At 35.3% G+C, this 21180-nt stretch overlaps 1 protein-coding gene across 1 annotated transcript in view; it reads left to right on the forward strand.

Moving 5' to 3' along the window:
* HECW1 (HECT, C2 and WW domain containing E3 ubiquitin protein ligase 1) overlaps positions 1–21180 on the forward strand; it is a 583340-nt gene that overhangs the window by 430708 nt on the left and 131452 nt on the right. Inside the window, 2 exon segments of the mRNA XM_028525426.2 lie at positions 18097–18202; positions 19548–19644. Of these exon segments, the coding sequence (XP_028381227.1) occupies positions 18097–18202; positions 19548–19644 (203 nt within the window).

Genomic DNA, 21180 nt, shown 5'->3' on the forward strand with positions numbered 1-21180 from the left:
TTTTTTCCACATCCTCACAGCACTTTTTGTTTGTTTATTTGCTAATGATGGCCATTCTCACCAGTGCGAATTGATATCTCATTGTGAATTTATTTGGAATTGCCCTGATGGCTGGTGATGCTGACCATCCTTTCATATGTATCTGGGCCCTCTGTGTGTCCTCATTGGAGAAGAATCTGTTCAGGACTTTGAATATTTTTCAATTAGGTTGTTTGTCTTCCTGGAGTAGAGTCATGGGAGTTCTTTATGTATTTTGGAGGTCAAACCCTTGCCTGAGGTATTAATGCAAATATATTTTCCCATACATTTGCTTCCCTTTTCATTCTGCTGATATGTTTTTGGCCATGCAGAAGCTTTATATTTTGATAAAGTCCCACTTGTTTATTCTTTCTTTTCTGTCCCTTGCTTTAGGGGCATATCAATGAAAATATTGCTGCTTGGAATATCTGAGATTTTCTTGCTTATTTTCTCCACTAGGGCTTTATAATGTTGCAACTTATACATAATTCTTTTATTCATTTGATTTTATTTCAGGGTATTGTGTAAGTTTGTGGTCCAGTATCATTTTTTGGTATGTAGCTTTCCAGATCTCCCAGCACCATTTTTTGCAGAGGCTATTTTTATTTCATTTTCTGCTTCTGATCCTTTGACAGATATTAATTGACCATAGAGGCATGAGTTTATTTCTGGACTCTCTATTCTGTCCCATTGATCTATGTGTCTGTTCTTATGCCAGTACCAGACTGTTTTGGATCAGTGGCCTTGTAATATACTTTGATATCAGATATTGTGATTCCTCTGACTACTCTTCTTTCTCAAAATTGCCGTGACTGTTCAGGGTCATTTATGGTTCCATACAAATTTCTGGAATGTTTATTCTATATCTGTGAAGTATGTTATGGATATTTTAATAGGAATTGCAGTGAATCTATAACATGCTTTTGATAGCATGGACATTTGGTTGATGTTAATTCCTCCAGTCCTTAAATATGATATATATGTCCATTTGTTTGTGTCTTCCTTGATTTCTTTCTTCAGTGTTATGTAGTTTGCTGACAGCAGGTCTTTTACCTCCTTTATTAGGGTTATTCCTAGGTACTTTCTTTTTCTTGTTGCTATAGCAAATGGGATTTTTTTCCTGAGTAATCTTTTAATGTTTCATTGCTGGTGTACAAAAAATGCCTCAATTTCTGAATATTCACTTTGTATCCTGCTGTTTTGCCAAATTCACTTATTAGGTCGAGTAGTTTTTTGGTGGAGTCTAGTTTTCTAAGTACATTGTCATGTCATCTGTAAACAATGAAAATTATGCTTTCTTCTTTCTATTTTGGATGAGTGTTATTTCTTATTCTTGCTTGGTTTTTGTGTCTAGGACTTCCAATACTATGTTAAATGGAAGTGGTAAAAGTGGACATCCTTGTCTTGTTCCTGATCTTAGTGGGAAAGATTTAGTTTTTCTCATTGACTATGAGTTGTCTGTAGGTTTTTCATTTATGGCCTTTATTATGTTGAGGTGTTCTCCCTCTATTCCCATTTTGCTGAGCTTTTTTTTTATCATAAATGGGTGCTGTAACTTATCAAATGCTTTTTACAATTGTATTGATATGATCATGTGATTTTTATGTGACATATTACTTTTATTGATTGGTGAATACTGTACCATCCTTGCATCCCTGAGATGAATCCACCTTGGTCATGGTTTGTGATCTTTTTAACGTATTGTTGGATGTGGTTTGCCAATACTTTGTTGTGGATTTTAGCATCTATGTTCATCAGAGATATTGACCTGAAGTTTTCTTTCTTTGTTGTATCTTTATCTGGCTTTTGGATTAGGATGATTCTGGCCTCATAAAAGGAGCTTTGGAGTCTTCCCTCATCTTGGATTTTTTGGATTCATCTGTGAAGGATAAGGGTTTGCTCTTCCAGAAATGTTTCTTAAAATTCTCCTGTGAAAATGTGTTTTTTAGAGCTTTTGTGAGATGAGAATTTTTTGATTCCTGCTTCGATTTCACCATCTGTTATCAGCCTGTCTAGGCTTTATGCATCTTCTTAATCCAGTTTGGAAAGATGTTTTTCTAAAAATTTATTCATTTCACCCAAGTTTTCGCATTTCTTGAAATATAGTTTTTCATTGTAATTTCTTACAATGAATTTCTTACTTTTTATTTCTGTGGTATCATTTGTAATTTCTCCTCTTTCATTTCTGATTTTATTTATTTGTGTTTTTATTTATTTATTTGTGTTTTCTGATTTTATTTATTGTATTTTCTCACTTTTTCTTGATGAGTCTGGTGAAAGGCTGTTGATTTACTTTATCTTTTCAAAGAACCAACTTCTGAATATATTCATCCTTGGATTGCTCTTTTAGTTTCTATGTCATTTAATTCTGATCTGATCTAGGTTATTTCCTTTCTTCTCCTTGCTCTGGGCTGTCATTTTTGTTGTACCTCCAGTTCTTGTAGGTTTAGGGTTAGGTTGTTTATTTGAAATATTTGTATTTTTTCAGGTAGGCCTGTATTGTTGTGGACTTCCCTCCCTGGACTGCCTTTGCTGTGTCCCATAAGTTTTGGACTGTTGTGAATTCATTTTCATTTGTTTACAGAAACTTTTTGATTTCTTCCTTCATTTCATTCTTAACCCACTCATTGTTTAATAGCATGTTATTCAATCTCCATGAATTTGATTGTTTTTGAGTTTTTTCCTTGAGGTTGATATTTAGTTTCAGTTCCTTATAGCCAGAGAAAATGCTTGATATGACTTTAATTTTCTTGAATTTGTTGAGGCTTTTTTTGTTTCCTATCATGTGATCTGAGGAAATGAATAATATGTTTGGAAAATGTTCCTTGTGCATTTGAAAAGAATGTGTATTTTGCTTCTTTGGGATGAAAGTTTACACATACACACACATATAATCTGTTAAGTCCATTTGATGTAATGTATCATTCAGTTTCATGTTTTGTTTGGAAGATCTATCCATTTTTGATAGTGGGATGTTAAAATCTGCTAATATGTGTGTTGCTATCATGGCTTTAGTTTCCAGTCCATTTGCTTGGAATATTTTTTTCAACCCTTCATTTTCAGGCTGTGTAGGTCTTTTGTTCTGAGATGGTTCTCTTGTGGGCAGGGTACCTGCAGGTCATATTTTCTTACCCATCAGCAACCATATGTCTTTTGATTGGAGCATTTAATCCATTTATATTTAAGGTTCTAATTGATAGGTACTTGTTCATCTTCTCTTCTTTGTTCCTGTGTTCTCTCTCTAACTCCTTTTCTTCATCTTCTTATAAAGCAGTCACTTTAGCATATCACAGAATGCTAGTTTGGTGGCGGTTTTTTCTTTTAGCCTTCTCTGTCTGGGAAACTCTTTTTCACCTTCCATTTTAACTGAGAGCCTTGTTGGATAGAGTAGTCTTGGTTGCAGGTCTCTGGTTTTCATTACTTGGAATATTTATTCTCATTGCCTTCTGGTTGGAGGTGCTTCTGTTGAGAATTTGGCTGCTATCCTTATTGGGGATCCCCTGTATGTTACTTTCTGTTCCCCCTTGCTGCCTTTCAGATTCTCTCTTTATCTTGGAATTTTGCCATTTTAGTTATGATGTATCTTGGAGTGGGCCTCTTTTGTTCCTCTTGTTTGGGATCCTCTGTGATTGCTGGATTTGTGTGACTTTTTCTCTCATCAAATTAAGTAAGTTTTTCCATCATGACTATTTCAAACAGGTTTTCTATCACTTTCTCTTCTTCTTCTGGTATCCCTATTTATCATTATGTTTCATGTTGTCCTGCAGTTACCTTAACCCCTCTTCATTCTTTTAGAGACTTTTTTCCTTTTCTTGCCCTTTTGGGAGTTTTTTTCTACCTTCTCCCCCAGATTAATGATTCTGTCCTCTGCTTCATCTAGCCTGCTTTTGATTTCTTCTACTGTGTTCTTCAATTCAGAAATTGTATTCTTCATTTCCTCATGGTTCTTGTTGGTAGTTTCTATTTCCTTTTTCATGCTGGTATAGTTTGCAGTAAGTTCCTCATATCTGCTCTGCAGTTATTTCTACTTCTCATAGAGTTCATTGAGCTTCCTTATAAGCATTGTTTTCAATTCAGTGCCTGATGGTTTACTTGCCTTTATTTCATTTATCACTGTTTCTGAGGATTCCTATTTTCCTTTCAATTGAGGGGTTTCTATGTCTTCCCAATATTTGTGAAACTTTATTTGTTTGATTCTTCTTCTTATATTGACCTTATTTGACTCCATGAGTTTCTGGTATGAACTTCTATGGTAGAAGACTTGTGAGATTCAGTGGTGCACACTCCTTGATCCCCTGAACTTGATGCTCTTGGGATGCCCTTTATGTCATTTTTGTTGACTCTCTCAATGTTATTTGGTTTTTATTGTGTTGGGTCATTCTTTGGTAGGAACTTCCCTCCAGCTGGTTGACTGGGGATCAGTCTACCTGCCATATCTTGTAGGCAGTTGTTCAGGTGCTGCCAGAAGAAAACCATAAAACACGGGAAATAAACCCATATCTTCAAAAATAACTCTTCCTCACAATCCAACTATCAATACCAAATGAACAGTATTAATAATGATGTAAAGAGTTTAAGATTATTACAAGAATGGTGAGAGATAAGCTATAGTATAAACTCTAGTAACTTAATATGTGAAAACTGGATGGACAAGGAATGAATGTTAAACAACCACGTCAGAAAGGAAATATCTCAAATCATGGAGAAGACCACAGTGGGTTTCATCTCGGTAGCCTCTGTTTTTCCTTTCTGGACCCACCTCTGGTGATATCAGACGTTGACCCCATCTGACCTTAGATACCCTGTTCATAGACTGCCAGGTATTTACTGTCTGTGGCTGTTTCCTTCAGTTGCTAGTATAGTCACTCTACACTCAGCAGTCAGGCTTAAGCCCTATAGGGCAGGGCAGAATCTCTCTTGGGGTTGGGGCTATTGTTTCCCCTCAGGCTGCTGCTGCTCAAAAGGGAGTGGCCAACCTGAGCAGGATGGCTACTGCTGTATAGGTGATGACTACATCTGGGATCCTGGTGACTACTCTCTCAGTTCTCTCTCCAAAGCCTCCATCCCCAGTCTCTTATTAGGCATCTTTAGCCCACTTTGCCCCTGCCTTTGCTTGACCTAGGGTAAATGGCTGCAAAGAAAATTTGTGTGTTGGTCCTTTAAACAGCTCATTAGATCTCCAGCCAGCCATCTCTGGCAGAGAGAAGCCCTACCACTTTTCACTGGTGGTTGTTATCTGTGTACTTTTTGGCTTTGGCATTGTAGGTTGGTAATCCAAGCTTAGGGTTCAGATCCCACACTTCTCAAGGGAATCCAACTGGTTGCTTAATTACCTCTCTGGTGCTGCTGTCTGTGGGTGTCCAACCAGCCTTCTTAAGTCTCCACTTCACTTCTTACTAGTCAGGTTGTGCTGAAGCTTATATTTCTGTCTGAGGTTATAAGGCTTCTCTCTCACTATTGTTCAGTTGTTTGTTCCAAGTGATTTCTCCACTATTTAGTTATAATTCCAGATTTTTTCCTGGGAGGTCAGTGTGGCTTCATTCCCTCCTCTGGCATCTTGCTTCTTTGCATTTAAAATATTTTAAACTAATATTAAAGCAGACTGACATAATTCCTTTCAAGGACAAGAGCCATATCATTTTAATCTCAAAAAGACTAAATATTTTATAATTCATGAACAAAAAAGATAAATATGGAGACTCAATAATGCCTATTCTGTTAATCAGCAAAACTTTCTGCATCACTTTGCATTATAGCCACTTAATATAGATTAGACAATGCTCTTACAAAAGTACCAGTTTCTAAATATTGGTGTCTGGCAAAACCAGCTGGCTGAACAGAACTGACTTCTAATAACATAAAAGTAAGAAGTCCACCAAAAGTGACACCAAATCAATTCCTTGGTCACTCAGGTAAGCCATGGGCAAAGAGAAAAAAAAAAAACAGGAAAGAAAAATAATGGATCTGTATCTCTACTATTTCCAGAAGAACAGTTCAAGGATTAATTCATATACAAAGTAAACTAGTAGCACATTTCTGTGTGAAAAGTTGTTATTTTTGCCTGTGTGGAGTACATAAGTAGGACCCAGAGGAAAACCAGCTATTATCTCTCTAAAAAATATGTTCTACTTTGTCATCTGCAATAATTTTACATATAGCCTAATCTTAGATCACCATGCTGTGACTTACTTGAAATTTCTGGACTTTGTAGCCTAGGATTTCATCACTTCTGAATTCTGTGAGTGAATTGTATACTGGTGAGAAAGAGAGAATTTACTCTATTTTTGTCTGAATATTTCAGCTCTATAAATATCTCATAAAGTCATCTTCAAAATTTCTAAATAGCTTTAAAGCCCATTTTGGCATACATTGCCAAAATTATAGAATGGTAATGCTCTATACTGAGCCTCATGTATCTGGTGAATGTATTCCAATATGGGAAATTACAGTAGTTTAGTTTAGATAGTTTACTCTGTAAGGGTTCCTAAGGAAAAACAACATATGGAACCATTATAGAAAACACAGTATAATTCTCTAGAACTTAGGAGAATTATTAAAATTTTAACTTTCACTAAATTAAAGTTAATCATCACAAATACAAGCTTTAAACTAACCAAGGTATTTATTCCATGAAGTTTTGTCAAAATGACCAACCAAAACCAAACTATTTGATACAAGCTAATCATATGGAAGCAGTAAGTGCTTTATAGTCAAGCATTGCTTAGTACCTTGGATTTATTGTGTGTCAAAAAGTTTGAAAAAAATTCTGATTCTCAGATTACCTGTTTGTAAACTGAGGTTAATAATGCTTATCTTGCAGAATTTTGCAAGGATATGAGATACCACATGAGGAGTAGCCAGCACAAAAACTAGAACAATAGTCATTAAACAAGGAATGGCCAGCTGAGTGTAATAAATGTTGTTTAAAAGAGCAAGTCCATTTTGCATTTCTTATTACCTCTTGAAAATGAGGGTTATAAGTATACCTATACTGATAATATGTATCTAGAATTTATTTATGTATCTTTAACACATTTATGAAGATATGGAAGGTCAATTTCTTTTAAAATTTTTATTAAACTTATTGGGATAACATTGGTTAATATGTATCTAGAATTTATTTATGTATCTTTAACACATTTATGAAGAACGGAAGGTCAATTTCTTTTAAAATTTTTATTAAACTTATTGGGATAACATTGGTTAATAACATATATAAATTTCAGATATGCAACTTCATAATGTAACAGTGTATACTCTATTGAATGCCCCTTACCAGAAGACTAACCTTTTTTCACCATGTGTTTTAACCCACTTCCCCTCTTGTAGACACCATTTTGTTTTCTGTAACCTATGAGGTTTTTGTTTGTTTGTTTGTATATTTATGTTTGTGCATTTGTTGCTTTTTGTTTTATATCCCACATATGAGTGTGAAATCATACTTTTCTTATAGTTTTACATGTGACTTATTACACATAACACCTTATAGATCCATCCATGTTGCTGGAAATGACAGACAATATTTCATCATTTTTATGGTTGAGTAGTATTCTACTGTGTATATGTAATGCTTCTTTATCCAATTAGCCATCAAAGGGCATTAAAGTTGTTTCTATTTCTTAGCTATTGTGAATAATACAGCAATGAACATAAGGTACATATATCTTTATGAATCAATGTTTTCAAATTTTTGAAGTAGATACCCAGAAGAAGGGTTTCTGGGTCATATATTCGGTCTATTCTTAATTTTGTTTAGGAACCTCCATACTTTTTCTATAGTGGCTGCACCAATTTACATTCCTACTAGCAATATATCAGGGTTCCTCTTTTTCCTGATTTTCTTCCACACTCATTTTTTGTCTTGTTGATAACAGGCATTGGAACAAGTATGAGGTAGTATATACTGGTTTTGATATGTATTTCCCTTATCAATAGTAATATTAAGCATCATTTCACATATCTTTTGGCTTAGAAAGTGTTCTTTAGAAAAGTGTCTATTCAGGACATTTCTTTCAAATTTGGGAGGTTTTTTGTTGTTAAGTTTTATGAGTTCTTTTTACACTATTTTCAATATTCACTTATCAGAAATATCATTTGCAAATATCTTCTGCCATTTAGGCAGCTGCATTTTTCTTTTATTGATGGTTTGTTTTGATGCACAGAAACATATTAGTTTTATGCAGTCCCATTCATTTAATTTTCTGTTATTTCACCTGCCTTTCGGCTCAAAACCCCTCTGAGCCCAAGGTTCCTAGATTTAATGCCTACTTTATCTTCAATGTATTTTATTGTTTCATGTATAAATATAAAGTTTTAATCCATTCATAGTTAAGTTTTGTGTATAGTGTCAGCAGTATAGGTTTATTTTTTTGCATGTGGCTTTTTTGGTTTTCCCAGTACCATTTGTTGAAAAGAGTCTTTTTTCCTACATTGTATGTTTCTGGGTACTTTGTCAAAAATTAGCTGCCCACGTGTGTGTGGTTTTATTTCTGAGCTCTCAATTCTGTTTTGTTGGTCTGTTTTGATTGTTTTTATTTTTGTTCAAGTACAGTTGTCTCCATTTGTACCCTGGCCCTCTTCCCCACCTCTCCCCCTTGAACCTACCCCCTTTGGCTTTGTCCATGTGTCTTTTATACATCTTCCTTGATGGACCTTTCCCTATTTTCCCCCATTATCCCTCTCTCCTCTATCCTCTGGTTACTGTCAGTTTGTTCTTTATTTCAATGTTTCTATTTATATTTTGCTTGCTTGTTTGTTTTGTTGATTAGGTTTCATTTATAAGTGAGATCATATGGTATTTGTGTTTCACCGCCTGGCTTATTTCACTTAGCATAATGCTTTCCAGTTCCATCCATGCTGTCACAAAGGATAACTTTGTAATGTAGTCTGAAGTCGGGAGGATAATATATCTGACTTTTATTTTTTCCCAGAATTCCTTTGGCTATTCAGGGTCTTTTGTGGTTTCATATATATTTGAGGATTTTTCGTTCTATATCTGTGAAGAATGCCATTGGGATTTTGATGAGGAGTGCATTATACTATATATATTGCTTTAGGTAATATGGTCATTTCAACAATGTTAATTCTTCCAATTAATCAACATGAAATGTCTTTTTATTTCTTTGTGTCTTAATTTCTTTCAACAATGTCCTAATAATTTTTGGTATAAAAGTCCTTCATTTCTTTTGTTACATTCATTCCTAGGTATTTTAGTCTTTTGTTGCAATTGAAAATGGAATATATTTTCCATTTCTTGTTCTAATAATTTGTTATAGGAGCTCAATACCTTTTTATATATTTATTTTGTATCCTGCAAAGTTACTATGCTTGTTTACTGTTTGTAGTTGTCTTGTGGCAGAGTCTTTAGGGTTTTAGAGAGAGAGAATCTTTCCTTCTGCAAAAAGGAACAGTTTGGTATGAGGGTAATACTGATCTCATGAAATAAGTTAGGGAGTACTAAATCTTCTTTGAATGTTTGGTAGAATATACCAGTGAAGCCCTCTGGTCCTGGATTCGTTTTAGGAGGAGGGAGGTTTTATTTCAATTTCAGTCTTCTTACTAGGAAACTGAAACTGTCCTAGGACAGTTAAAAAACATTATTGATTAATCTGGGAAGGTTATGTATTTCTAAAACTTTGTCGATTTCTCCTATGTTTTTTAATTTAGAGACATATAACCTTTTACAATACTCTTAAATCCTTTGTATTTCTGTGTTGTTCACTGTGACTTCTCTTTCATTTCTTTTATTTTTTTACTTATTTATTTTTAAGAGTATTTTATTGATTGTGTTATTACAGTTGTTCCAATATTTCCCCCTTTACCTTCCTCTGCCCAGTGCCTCACTTCCCTCCATCAATTACCCCTGCTTAGTTCATGTTCTGATTTTGTTTATTACAGACTCTTACATTTTCTTTGTGAGTTCTTTGTGACACCAATACAGAGGTTCTTATTTCCCCCCTTTGGCCTCCTCCACCCATCTTTCCAACCACCCTCTTTCTTCTGGCCATCACCACATTATTGGTTGTCTGTATCTTTGAGTTATTTATCTTTTCAAATAGCCAGCTTTTTATAGCATCAATTTTATTTATTTACTTACATATACTTACTTATTTATCCTTTCTTTTTATTGTTTACACTGTTACACATGTCCTTATTTTTTTACCACTTTGCTCACCTCCCTCTGCCTTCACTCTCTTGTGCCTCTGGCCATAAGCACACTGTTGTCTATGTCTACAGGTTATGCATATATGTTGGTTGGATACTCACTTCATCTTTAAACCAATCCCCCATGCTTTCCTCCTCTCTGACAGCTGTCAGTATGTTCCATGTATCTATGCCTCAGGTTCTGTTTTGTACATCAGTTAATTTTGATCATTAGATTGCACGTATAAGTGAGATCATGTAGTATTTGTTCTTCACCAATGGCAGTATATCAGTGGGTAAAACCTGTGGTACATTTACACAATAGAATACTAGGTGGCCATAAAAAAGAAGGAACTCTTACTTTTTGTGACAGCATATATAGACCTGGAGATCTTTATGCTAAATATTTTTTTCTATTGTGTTTTGTTCTCTATTTTATTTATTTATATTCTAATTTTTATTTCCTTCCTTCTACTGATTTTGGGCTCATTTGTCTTTCTTTTTCTAGTTCTTTAAGGTTTAATGTTAGATTATTTATTTCAGATTTTTTCTTGGTTCTTCAGATAGGCCTATAATGCTGTAATCTTCTTAATACCACATTTCCTGCATCCCTCAAATTTTGTTATGTCATATTTTCATTGTGATTTGCCTCTATGCATATTTTGATTACTTATTCTTTTTGAGCCAATAATTTTTCAGTAGTATGTTATTTATCTTCATGTATTAGTGTTTTTACTAGCTTTCATGTTACTAACATCCAGTTTGATACCATTGTGGTTGAAAAATATGCTTGGCATGATTTCAGTCTTCTTTATTTGCTGGAACATATGGTCTATCACTGAAAATGTTTCATGCACACTTGTGAAGAATAGATGTTCTATCATTTTGGAATTGAAATATATGCATATATGCATATGCATATATGTTTGGAATTGAAAGTTCTATGAGTATTGATTACATCCAGTTGGCCTAATATATTATTTAAGGTCAATGTTTCCTTATAAACTTTATATTTTGATGATCTACCAATTGATGTCAATGGGGTATTACCTCTAGGTTTGTTAGTAATTGCATTATAGATTTGATTCTCCCAGCTTAGTTGTAAATATGTATTGAGAAGTGTTACATCTTTCTTTTAAATTACTTCACTGTTGCTCAATAAAAGTTGTCTTTTTCCACCCATTACTGACCCCAACCCCGCCAAACTAACCTGCCCACCTTGCCTCCATCCTCCCCCTTTATTTCTTCCATGTGTCCTTTAAAATAATTCTTGAAAACCCTTCCCCTCATTGTTCCCTTCCTCCCCTCTGGTTATTGTTAAGTTGTTCTTAATTTCAATGTCTCTAGTTACATTTTGTTTGCTTTTTTTTTCTTTTGGTGATTATGTTCTAGTTAAAGGTGAGAGCTTATGGTATTTATCCCTCACCACATGGCTTATTTCACTTTGCATAATGATCTCCAGTTCCATGCATGCTGTCACAAATGGTAGGAGCTCCTTATTTCAATCTGCTGCTTGGTAGTCTATTGTGTAAATGTACCATAGTTTTTTGATACACTCATTTATTAATGTGTGCTTAGGTTGTTTCCAGCACTTGGCTATTGAAAATTGTGCTGCTATGAACATTGGGGTGCATCGGTTATTTTGGACTGGTGTTTCAGGGCTCTTAGGACATAACCCCAGCAGTTGAATTACTGGATCAAAAGGGAGTTCCATTTTTAGTTTTCTGAGGAAATTCCATACTGTCTTCCACAGTGGATACACCAGTCTGCATTCCCACCAACAGTGCACTAGTGTCCTTATTTTTCCACATCCTCTCCCACACTCTTGTTTGTTAATTTGTTTATGATGACCATTCTGACTGGTGTGAAGTGGTATCTCATTGTGGTTTTAATTTGCATCTCTGTGATGGATAGTGATACTGAGCATATTTTCATATGCCTCTGGGCCCTCTATATGTCCTCCTCGAAGAAGTGTCTGTTCAAATATTAAGCCCATTTTTAATTGGGTTTTTTGTCTTCCTGGAGTGGACTCATGGGAGTTCTTTATATATTTTGGAGATCAAACCCTTCTCCAAGGTATCATTAGGAAATATATTTTGCATATAGTTGGTTCTTTTTTCATTTTAATGGTGTTTTCTTTAGCCATGCAGAAGCTTTTTAATTTGATGAGGTCCCATTTGTTTATTCTTTCTTTTATGTCCCTTGCTTTAGGAGACATCAGTGAAGATGTTGCTGCATGGGATGACTGAGATTTCCTGACAATGCTTTCCTCTAGGACTTTTATGGTGTCAGGAATTATATTTAAATCTTTTCATCTTTCAAAAATCTTTTTAAAAATCTTTTAATTTATTTTTGTGCTTGGTGTAAGTTGGTGATCAAGTTTTGTTTTTTTGCATATAGCTGTCCAGATCTCCCAACACCATTTGTTGAAGAGGCTATTTTTATTCCATTTTATGCTTCCTCCCCCTTTGTCAAATATTAATTGAACATAGAGACTTGTCTTTATTTCTGTGATCTCTGTTCTGTTCCATTGGTTTATGTGCCTGTTCTTATGCCAGCACTAGGCTGTTTTGATTACAGTGGTCTTGTAATACAGTTTGATATCAGATATTGTGATCCCTCCTACTTTGTTCTTCTTTCTAAAAATTGCTGTAGCTATTTGTTGGCCTTTATGGTTCCACACAAATTTCTGAAATGTTTTTTCTATATCTGTGAAATATGTCATTGGTACTTTAATAGAGCTTGTGTTGAATCTATAAATTGCTTTGAGTATTATGGACTTTTTGATTATGTTAATTCTTCTAATCCATGAGCATGATCCATGCTCCCATTTTTGCCTTCCTAATTCCTTTCTTCAGTGTTGTGTAATTTTCTGAGTACAGGTCTTTTACAACCTTGGTTAAGTTTATTCCTAGGTATTTTATTTTTTATGTTGCTATATCAAATGGGATTTTTTTCTTGACTTCTGATTCTCACATTTCATTGTTGGTGCACAAAAATGCCCTTGATCTCTGAATATTGACTTTGTATCCTGCTGTTTTTCCTAATTCACTTATTAGGTCAGGTAGTTTTTAGTGGAGTCTATTGGATTTTCTATGTACACTATCGTCATCTGCAAATAATGACAGCTTTGTTTCCTCCTTTCCAATTTGGATACCTGTTATTTCTTTTTCTTGTTTCTTCTTTTTTTCCTATTTCTGATTGCTGTGACTAGGACTCCAGTACTATGTGTGAATAAGAGTGGTGAAAGTGGGCATCATTGTTTTGTTCCTGATCTTAGTGGGAAAGTTATAAATTTATGCCCATTCAGTATGATGTTAGCTGTAGTTTTCTCATATATGGCCTTTATTATGTTGACTAATGCTCCCTCTATTCCCACCTTGCTGTGTTGTTATCATAAATGAGTGCTGTACCTTATCAAATGTTTTTTTCTGCACCTATTAATATAATTTTGTGATTTCTGTCTTTCATTTTGTTTATGTGATATATTACATTTATTGATTTGCAAATATTCTACCATCCTTGCATCCCTGGGATGAATTCCACTTGAACATATTGCTGGATGCAGTTTGCCAATATTTTGCTGAGGATTTTGGCATCTATGTTCATCAATGGTATTGGCCTGAAGTTTACTTTCTTTGTTATGTGTTTATCTGGTTTTGAGATTAGGATAATGCTGGTTCATAAAACGAGTTTGGAATAGCCCTGGCTGGCATAGCTCAGTGGATTGAACACCGGCTGTGACCCAAAGTGTTGCAGGTTCAATTCCCAGCCAGGGTACACACCTGGGTTGCAGGCCATAACCCCCAGCAATTGCACGTTGATGTTTCTCTCTCTCTCTATCTCCCTCCCTTCCCTCTCTAAAAATAAATAAATAAAATCTTTAAAAAAGAGTTTGGGAATCTTTCATCTTCCTGAATTTTTTGGAATAATCTGTGAAGGATAGGAGTCAGCTCTTTTTAAAATGATTTGTAACATTCTCCTGTGAAACCTTCTGGTCCAGGGTTTTTGTGTGTTGGAAGCTTTTTGATTATTGCTTCAATTTCATCAGCTGTTATTGGTCTGTTCAGTTTTAAGCTTCTTCATTGAGTTTTAAAACATTATATTGTTCTAGAAATTTGCCCATTTCACCTAGCTTTTCAAGTTTCTTGGCATATAGTTCTTTGTAGTAATTTCTTACAATCCTTTGTATTTCTATGGTATCAGTTGTAATATTTCCTCTTTCATTTCTGGTTATGTTTATTTGGGTCCTCTATCTTTTTTCTGCTTAAAAGCAGATGAATCTGCTTAAAGGCTTGTCCCTTTGGTATGCCTTTTCAAAGAACCAGTTCCTGGATTTATTGATCCTTAAAACTGTGCTTTTAGTCTCTTTGACTTTTAATTCTTCTCTGGTCTTGGTTATTTCTGTCTTTCTACTTGTTCTGGGCTACCTTTTTTTGTTGTTCCTCAAGTTCTTGTAGGCATAGGGTTCAGTTTTTTATTTGAAATGTTTCTATCATTTTAGGTAAGTCTGTGTCACTATGAACTTCCCTTTCAAGATTGCCTTCTCTGTGTCCCATTAGTATTGGATTGTTGTGAGTTTATTTTCATTTGTTTCCAGAAAATTTTTGATTTCCTCCCTAATCTCATTGGTGATCCATTCATTTTTTAATAGCATGCTATTCAATCTCCATGAGTTTGAGTGTTTTGTTTTGTTTTGTTTTGTTTTGTTGTTTTCGTGAGATTGTATTCTAGTTTTAGTCCCTTTTGGTGGGAGAAAATGCTTGATATGATTTCAGTTTTCTTGAATATGTTGAGGCTTGTTTTGTGTCCTGTCATGTGGTCTATCTTTGAAAATGTGCCATGTGCTTTTGAAAAGAATGTGTATTTTGCTTCTTTTGGATTCAAGGTTTTATATATATCAGTTAAGTAGATTTGATCTAGGGCATTGTTCAATGCCACAGTATCTTTGTTGATATTTTGTTTGGAAAATCTGTCCATTTTTGACAGTGAAGTGTGAAATCCCTTACTATAACTGTGTTGCTCTCAACATCTTTCTTGAAGTCCTCCAAGATTTTCTTTATGTATTTGGGTGCCCCTATGTTGATTGCATATATATTTACAATATTTATGTCTTCTTGATGGATTCTTTCCTTAAGTATTTTGAAGTGACTGTCTGGGTCTCTCTTTTTTTTTTTTTTGAAGTCTATTTTGCCTTGTATAAGTATTGCTATGCTGGCTTTTGTCTTATCCATTAGCTTGGAATATTTGTTTCTAGCCTTTCAGTTTCAGTCTGTGAATGTCTTTTCTTCTGAAGTGAGACTTTTTTAAGCAGCATATGTGGGGATTATGATTTCTTATCCATTCAGCTATTCTGTATCTTTTGATTGGAGCATTTAATCCATTTACCTTTAAGGTTATTATTTATAGGTACTTATTCACTGCCATTTTTTTCATACCTGTGTTCCTCTCTCTCTCACTATATTTCCTCCTGTTCTTAAAGCAGACCCTTTAGCATCTCATGCAGAGCTGGTTTGAAGGAGGTATACTCTTTGAGGCTTCTTTTGTCCGGGAAGCTCCTTATTTGGCCTTCCATTTTAATTGAGAGAAAGCCTTGCTGGATAAAGTAGTCTTGGTTGCAGGCCTCTGGTTGTCATTTCTTAGAATATTCCTTGCCATTCCCATCTGGCTTGGAGCATTTCCATTGAGAAGTCAGCTGCTAGTCTTATCAGGGCTTCCCTGAACGTTACTTCCCATTTTTCCCTCTGCCTTTATGATTCTCTCTTTGTCTTAGAATTTTGCCATTTTAATTATGATATGTCTTGAAGTGGCCTCTTTGGGTTCCTCTTGATTGGGACTCTGCATTTCCTGGATTTGTGTGATTTTTTTCTCTGAGTTCTTTCATTTAAAAAAAAGACATTTCCTTTCTCATTCCATAGGAGTCATTTCTAGATTTCTATATTGACCTTGATAATTAATTCTGTGCCCCATATGGTCTGCTTTGTTTCCAGTGCTTTCTAATGTAGTCTTCATCTCATTTATTGATTTCTTGAGCTCCAGAATTTTGTCTGTTTTTTAAAGCATTAATTTTATTATATTATTATATTCCTTATTATATTCCTTGATATCATTAGCTGTTTTTCTGAGTTTTGTTGTATCTTGTTGAGCTTTTCCATAACTGCAATATTGAATTCCATGTCATATAAATCAATCTTCCATGTCTTTGAGTTTGGTTTTTGGAGATGTTTTACTTTCTTCCTGAGCTACCTTCTTCTGCTTATTCATAGTACTTGATGTATTGTTTTCTACCTGGGCATTTGAAATAGTGAATTTAAAAAAAAAAATTTTAAGTTGTGTTTTGCTTTTAAGAATTCATCAGGTTGATAAGTGGAGATCTTTCTTGTTGTTGTTTTCCCATAAATTATGTTATGGTATCTATTTTTGTTTTCTTACCTAGTAGAACCTCCAGGATCTTTTTGGGATGCCTTCACCTTTATTATGGAAAATGACCCCCATTCCTGAAGTTGATGAGAATCCCCTCTGTCCAGGAAACTTTAGCTTTTGGGCACCATCTCTGTTGTGATGAGCTTCCAGACCTGTGGATTTTTGGTGCTGTCTCCTGTAGGCAGAAGCTGCCAGTCATGCTGTGCTATTCAAAGCATCTCTAGTGCTTTTGGGGGATTCTGATTATATCAGGTTCCACCAAAAGTAGAGGTTAAATGAGGTTAAATAAGGGGTGTTGCTTTTACAAGTCTCTGGTTTGCCCACTTGCAAGTTATGGCAACTACTATTCAATGACAGCTGTCACTGGGTTTAGCTGTAATGGATGCTGGCTACTCAGACCAGAATATTTTCTTCTCCTCTATGAGAGGACTGCACTGAACTTTATCATGGCTACTACATCAGCTGAGGCTCTTTGCCCCACCCCACCTTCCCTACTCTTTTCAATATACCCACCTTCAAATGTCTCACTATGAATCTCTCAGGCATTTTTTTGTGTTTAGCAGGGACCTTTTGCTGAATTATAGTTCTTCAACTTTTTGTGACTTAAAGAGGTCTTTTCACTTTGCCATGACATTGACATCTCCTGTTCAGTGTATTAATTTGATTAATATTCATGACACTTGACACAACTATGCCTTAAAAGTATGGTACATCAATCAGTCATATTTTAAAAAACATTCTGGGTCAAAAGGCAGTTTTATTTATATTTTTCTGGGGAAATTCCATACTGTTTTCCATAGTGGCTGCACCAGTACACATTCCCACCAATGTATAAGTGGAACCTAATCAACAAAACAAATAGGCAAACAAAAGGTAACCAGAGGCATTGAAATAAAGAACTAACTGACAGTAAACAGAGGGGAATGGGGAGAGGGATAGTGGAGGAAAATAGAGGAAGGGCCATCAAGTAACATGTATAAAGGACACATAGACAAAGCCAAAGGGGTAAGTTCAAGGGTGGGAGGTGAGAATGAGTGGGGTGGGGGGTAGGTGCTGGGTGAAAATGGAGACAGCTATACTTGAAAAATAATAAATAAATAAATAATAAAAATAAGCAGTCGAGTCTTTACAAAAATTAAAAAAATACACATATTTATGTTTTTAAGATTTTATTTTTATTTATTTTTTTTAGAGAGGGAAGGGAGGGAGAAAGAGAGAGAGAGAGAAACATCAATGTGCGGTTGCTGGGAGCCGTGGCCTGCAACCCAGGCATGTGCCCTAACTGGGAATTGAACCTGCAATGCTTTGGTTCACAGCCTGAACTCAATCCACTGAGCTATGCCAGCCAGGGCACATATTTATTTTTTATCTATTTGAATATTGTCACTTCATTGCTTTTTTAAAATCTTAGATGATGTCAGGATCTTAATCCATTATATTGAAAAATTGGTATTAAAAGACCATCTGAAATTTATGACATTTCCAATGTTAATAATTTTAATTTCATACTAGGCTTCAGAAGTCTCTAGAAACAGAAGTGGCTCTTTGTTGGCCAGGCCAGTACACAGCCTAGTAGCTGCTATTCGAATCCAGCATCAACATGAGTCATTACCACTGGGTATGTATCGTACTTTTTGAACCCTTGGATACCCAATAATTAATCTTATTTTCCATATTGTGAATCATTTAATACTGAGGATTCTGTGGGGGGGTTCTCCTCTTTTATGGTATAGTCTTCCCCTTTATCCCTTGCTCCCATTCTCCTCTCTCCTGTGCCTCTTTTCATTTTTCCCTTCCTTCTCACTTTGTCCTCCTTCTTCCCTGACCTCTTTCTTCTCTACTGTCCTTCAGGCACACACATCTCTTTGTCTTTATTCCATTCATGAATTTGTTAGTTAAAGCCAAGGAAGCATAGCTTAATGAGGTGATTAATTTAGTTGCTGTAGGGTGCCATTTTTTTTTTTTATTTATTTTCAGGGAGGGCGGGGAGGGGAGAGAGAGAGAGAGAGAGAGAGAGAGAGAGAGGGAGAGAAACATCAATGTGCGGTTGCTGGGGGTTATGGCCTGCAACCCAGGAATGTACCCTGGCTGGGAATCGAACCTGGGACACTTTGGTTCCCAGCCCGTGCTCAATCCACTGAGCTACGCCAGCCAGGGCTGCCATTTTTAATTTAAACCTCCATTCCCTTGTGTTTATGGGGATAAGTTGACACAGTCTTCATTTCTAAACTCAGTTGCCTCTTTCATAAAACATGTCACTATATCAAGGGAAATTAGGTGACAGAGTCTGAATGGATTTGGAGAGTTCCATTATCACAACTGGGAAATCAATCCATGGCCACAGGTCATAAGGGTCAAGTGCTCAGAAAAATATTTTTGAATTCATAATCTTTTCCTTTAATAACTATGACAAATAACCAAGAGAAGTTATATAAGGAATAGAGTAGAACTCTTCTCATAGGAAAGCTACTTTATTTTTCACCTGTTCACACAGGAATGAGTTACCACCTAGTTAAGTGGGATATACCACCTGGGATATTAGGATGATTAACTTAGATCTAGTTGACTTTTGGTATGACTGTTTAAAAATAATACTGCTATTATACCACAGGAAACACCCTCAAGACTTACTTTTTTAAAAGATTTTATTTATTTATTTTCAGAGTGCGAAGGGAGGGAGATAGAGAGAGAGAAACATCAATGTGTGGTTGCTGGGGGTTATAGCCTGCAACCCAGGCATGTACCCTGGCTGGGAATCGAACCTGCGACACTTTGGGTTGCAGCTGGTGCTCAATCCACTGAGCTATGCCAGCCAGGGCAAGACTTACATTTTTGATGAGTATGGTACCTGCCCTTCAAACTTCTAAATTAATTCTAGTATTAAGCAGCCCTCTTCCCATTATCAGAGAAATCCTCTGTGGTCTACAGATTCAACCACAACTCTGCACTTTTGTCTATTTCAGCATATAACGACAAGATTGTGGCATTTCTTCGCCAGCCAAACATTTTTGAAATGCTGCAAGAGCGTCAACCAAGCTTGGCAAGAAACCATGCACTTAGGTAAGGGCTTTTCTCCTTCACCCCTGTAATCCCAGATCTTCCCCAGCTGTTTTTCCAAGTGGGAGAACACCTATATGGATAGTAGAACCTTGTTATGCTTTTTGTCCAGGCAATTAAATTATAACCCAAATACTCAAAATGAAGAGGCCAGGGGCTTCTAATATTCTTAGAAATGTCACATTCAACAATAGTCATTTTAACTTACATATTACTCATATGATGTTAAAATGATTTCCATTGATTTTGAAGGAAACACAGAAATGAAACAAAATACTTTTAGTTAAAAGTTATTTATGTAAAGCAACATATAATTTTTTATTTTTGAAATATAAATATGCTCTATTATCTATTAGAGTCATTTTTGAACAAGTATCTCAGAAACTCTGAATCAATTGGAAGGAGTAGCAACAAAGTGATTTGGAAAGCATTATACTAAGTAAAATAAGCCAGGCAGTGAAAGACAAATACCATATGATCTCACCTATAAGTGGAACCTAATCAACAAAACAAACAAGCAAGAAAAATACAACCAGGGACATTCAAATAAAGAACAAACTGACAGTAACCAGAAAGGAGGGAGAGAGATAAGAGAGGGAGGGCCATCAAGGAACATGTATACAGGACACATGGATAAAGCCAAAGCAATTAGGTTTAGGGAGGGAGAGAGGCAGGGATGGGTGGGGTGGGTGATCATGGTGGTGTGAAAATGGAGACAACAATAATACTTGAACAACAATAAGTAAATAAGTAAATAAATAAGTAAGTAAATAAATAAATAAATAAAACTAAGCTCTTCAAGAGAAGAGAGAAAACCTACAATAGAAAAGGCACAGAAAATGGAATGTACAACATACAGTGGTGGAATTAAATCTAAATACACAAATAATAACAATATATATGAATAGAATGACTGATTATTAATACACAAAGACTGAAAAAAAGATAAAAAGAGAATATATTCCCTCAACTTAAATCTCACTTTCTCATCAAAATATTCAAACACCTCTTTCCTTTAGTTTACTGTTCAGAATTTCAAAAACTGAAGATGTAAGGAGTTTGAATTCTTGCTCAAATAGGGACTACCAATAAAGCCAATGTTATTCAATCCTTTACCCTTAGTCTTCTCATTACTGAAATAGGGTCACAGTATAGGCACCATTGAGATGCTTAAATGGGGATGTGTGTAAAAGGTCAGACAGAATGGATGAGAATACACTCAATTAATGCCACTAATCCCTCACCTCCCATTTGGTGGTCTTTTGAATCTTTCTGAAAACTGTAAAATTCCACTTTGCATGACTTCCTCAATAAATCACAAATATTGGAAAATAACCTCTTTGCTATTCAAATCCTTATTAATCCTATCAAGATATCAATTCCATTCTTTCCCCTACCACACTCTCATTGACACCTTTTTTCCCTATGCTTTTACCTGTATAAATTAGAACCACCATCTTTCACATTGCCTGTTATCACAATTCCTTCCTCTGTGTTAATCTTCACATCTAAATATTTACCTCCTCACTTTTTCCTTTC

The sequence above is a fragment of the Phyllostomus discolor genome, chromosome 10 (genome assembly GCF_004126475.2).
Source record: "Phyllostomus discolor isolate MPI-MPIP mPhyDis1 chromosome 10, mPhyDis1.pri.v3, whole genome shotgun sequence".
Taxonomy (NCBI): Eukaryota; Metazoa; Chordata; class Mammalia; order Chiroptera; family Phyllostomidae; genus Phyllostomus; species Phyllostomus discolor.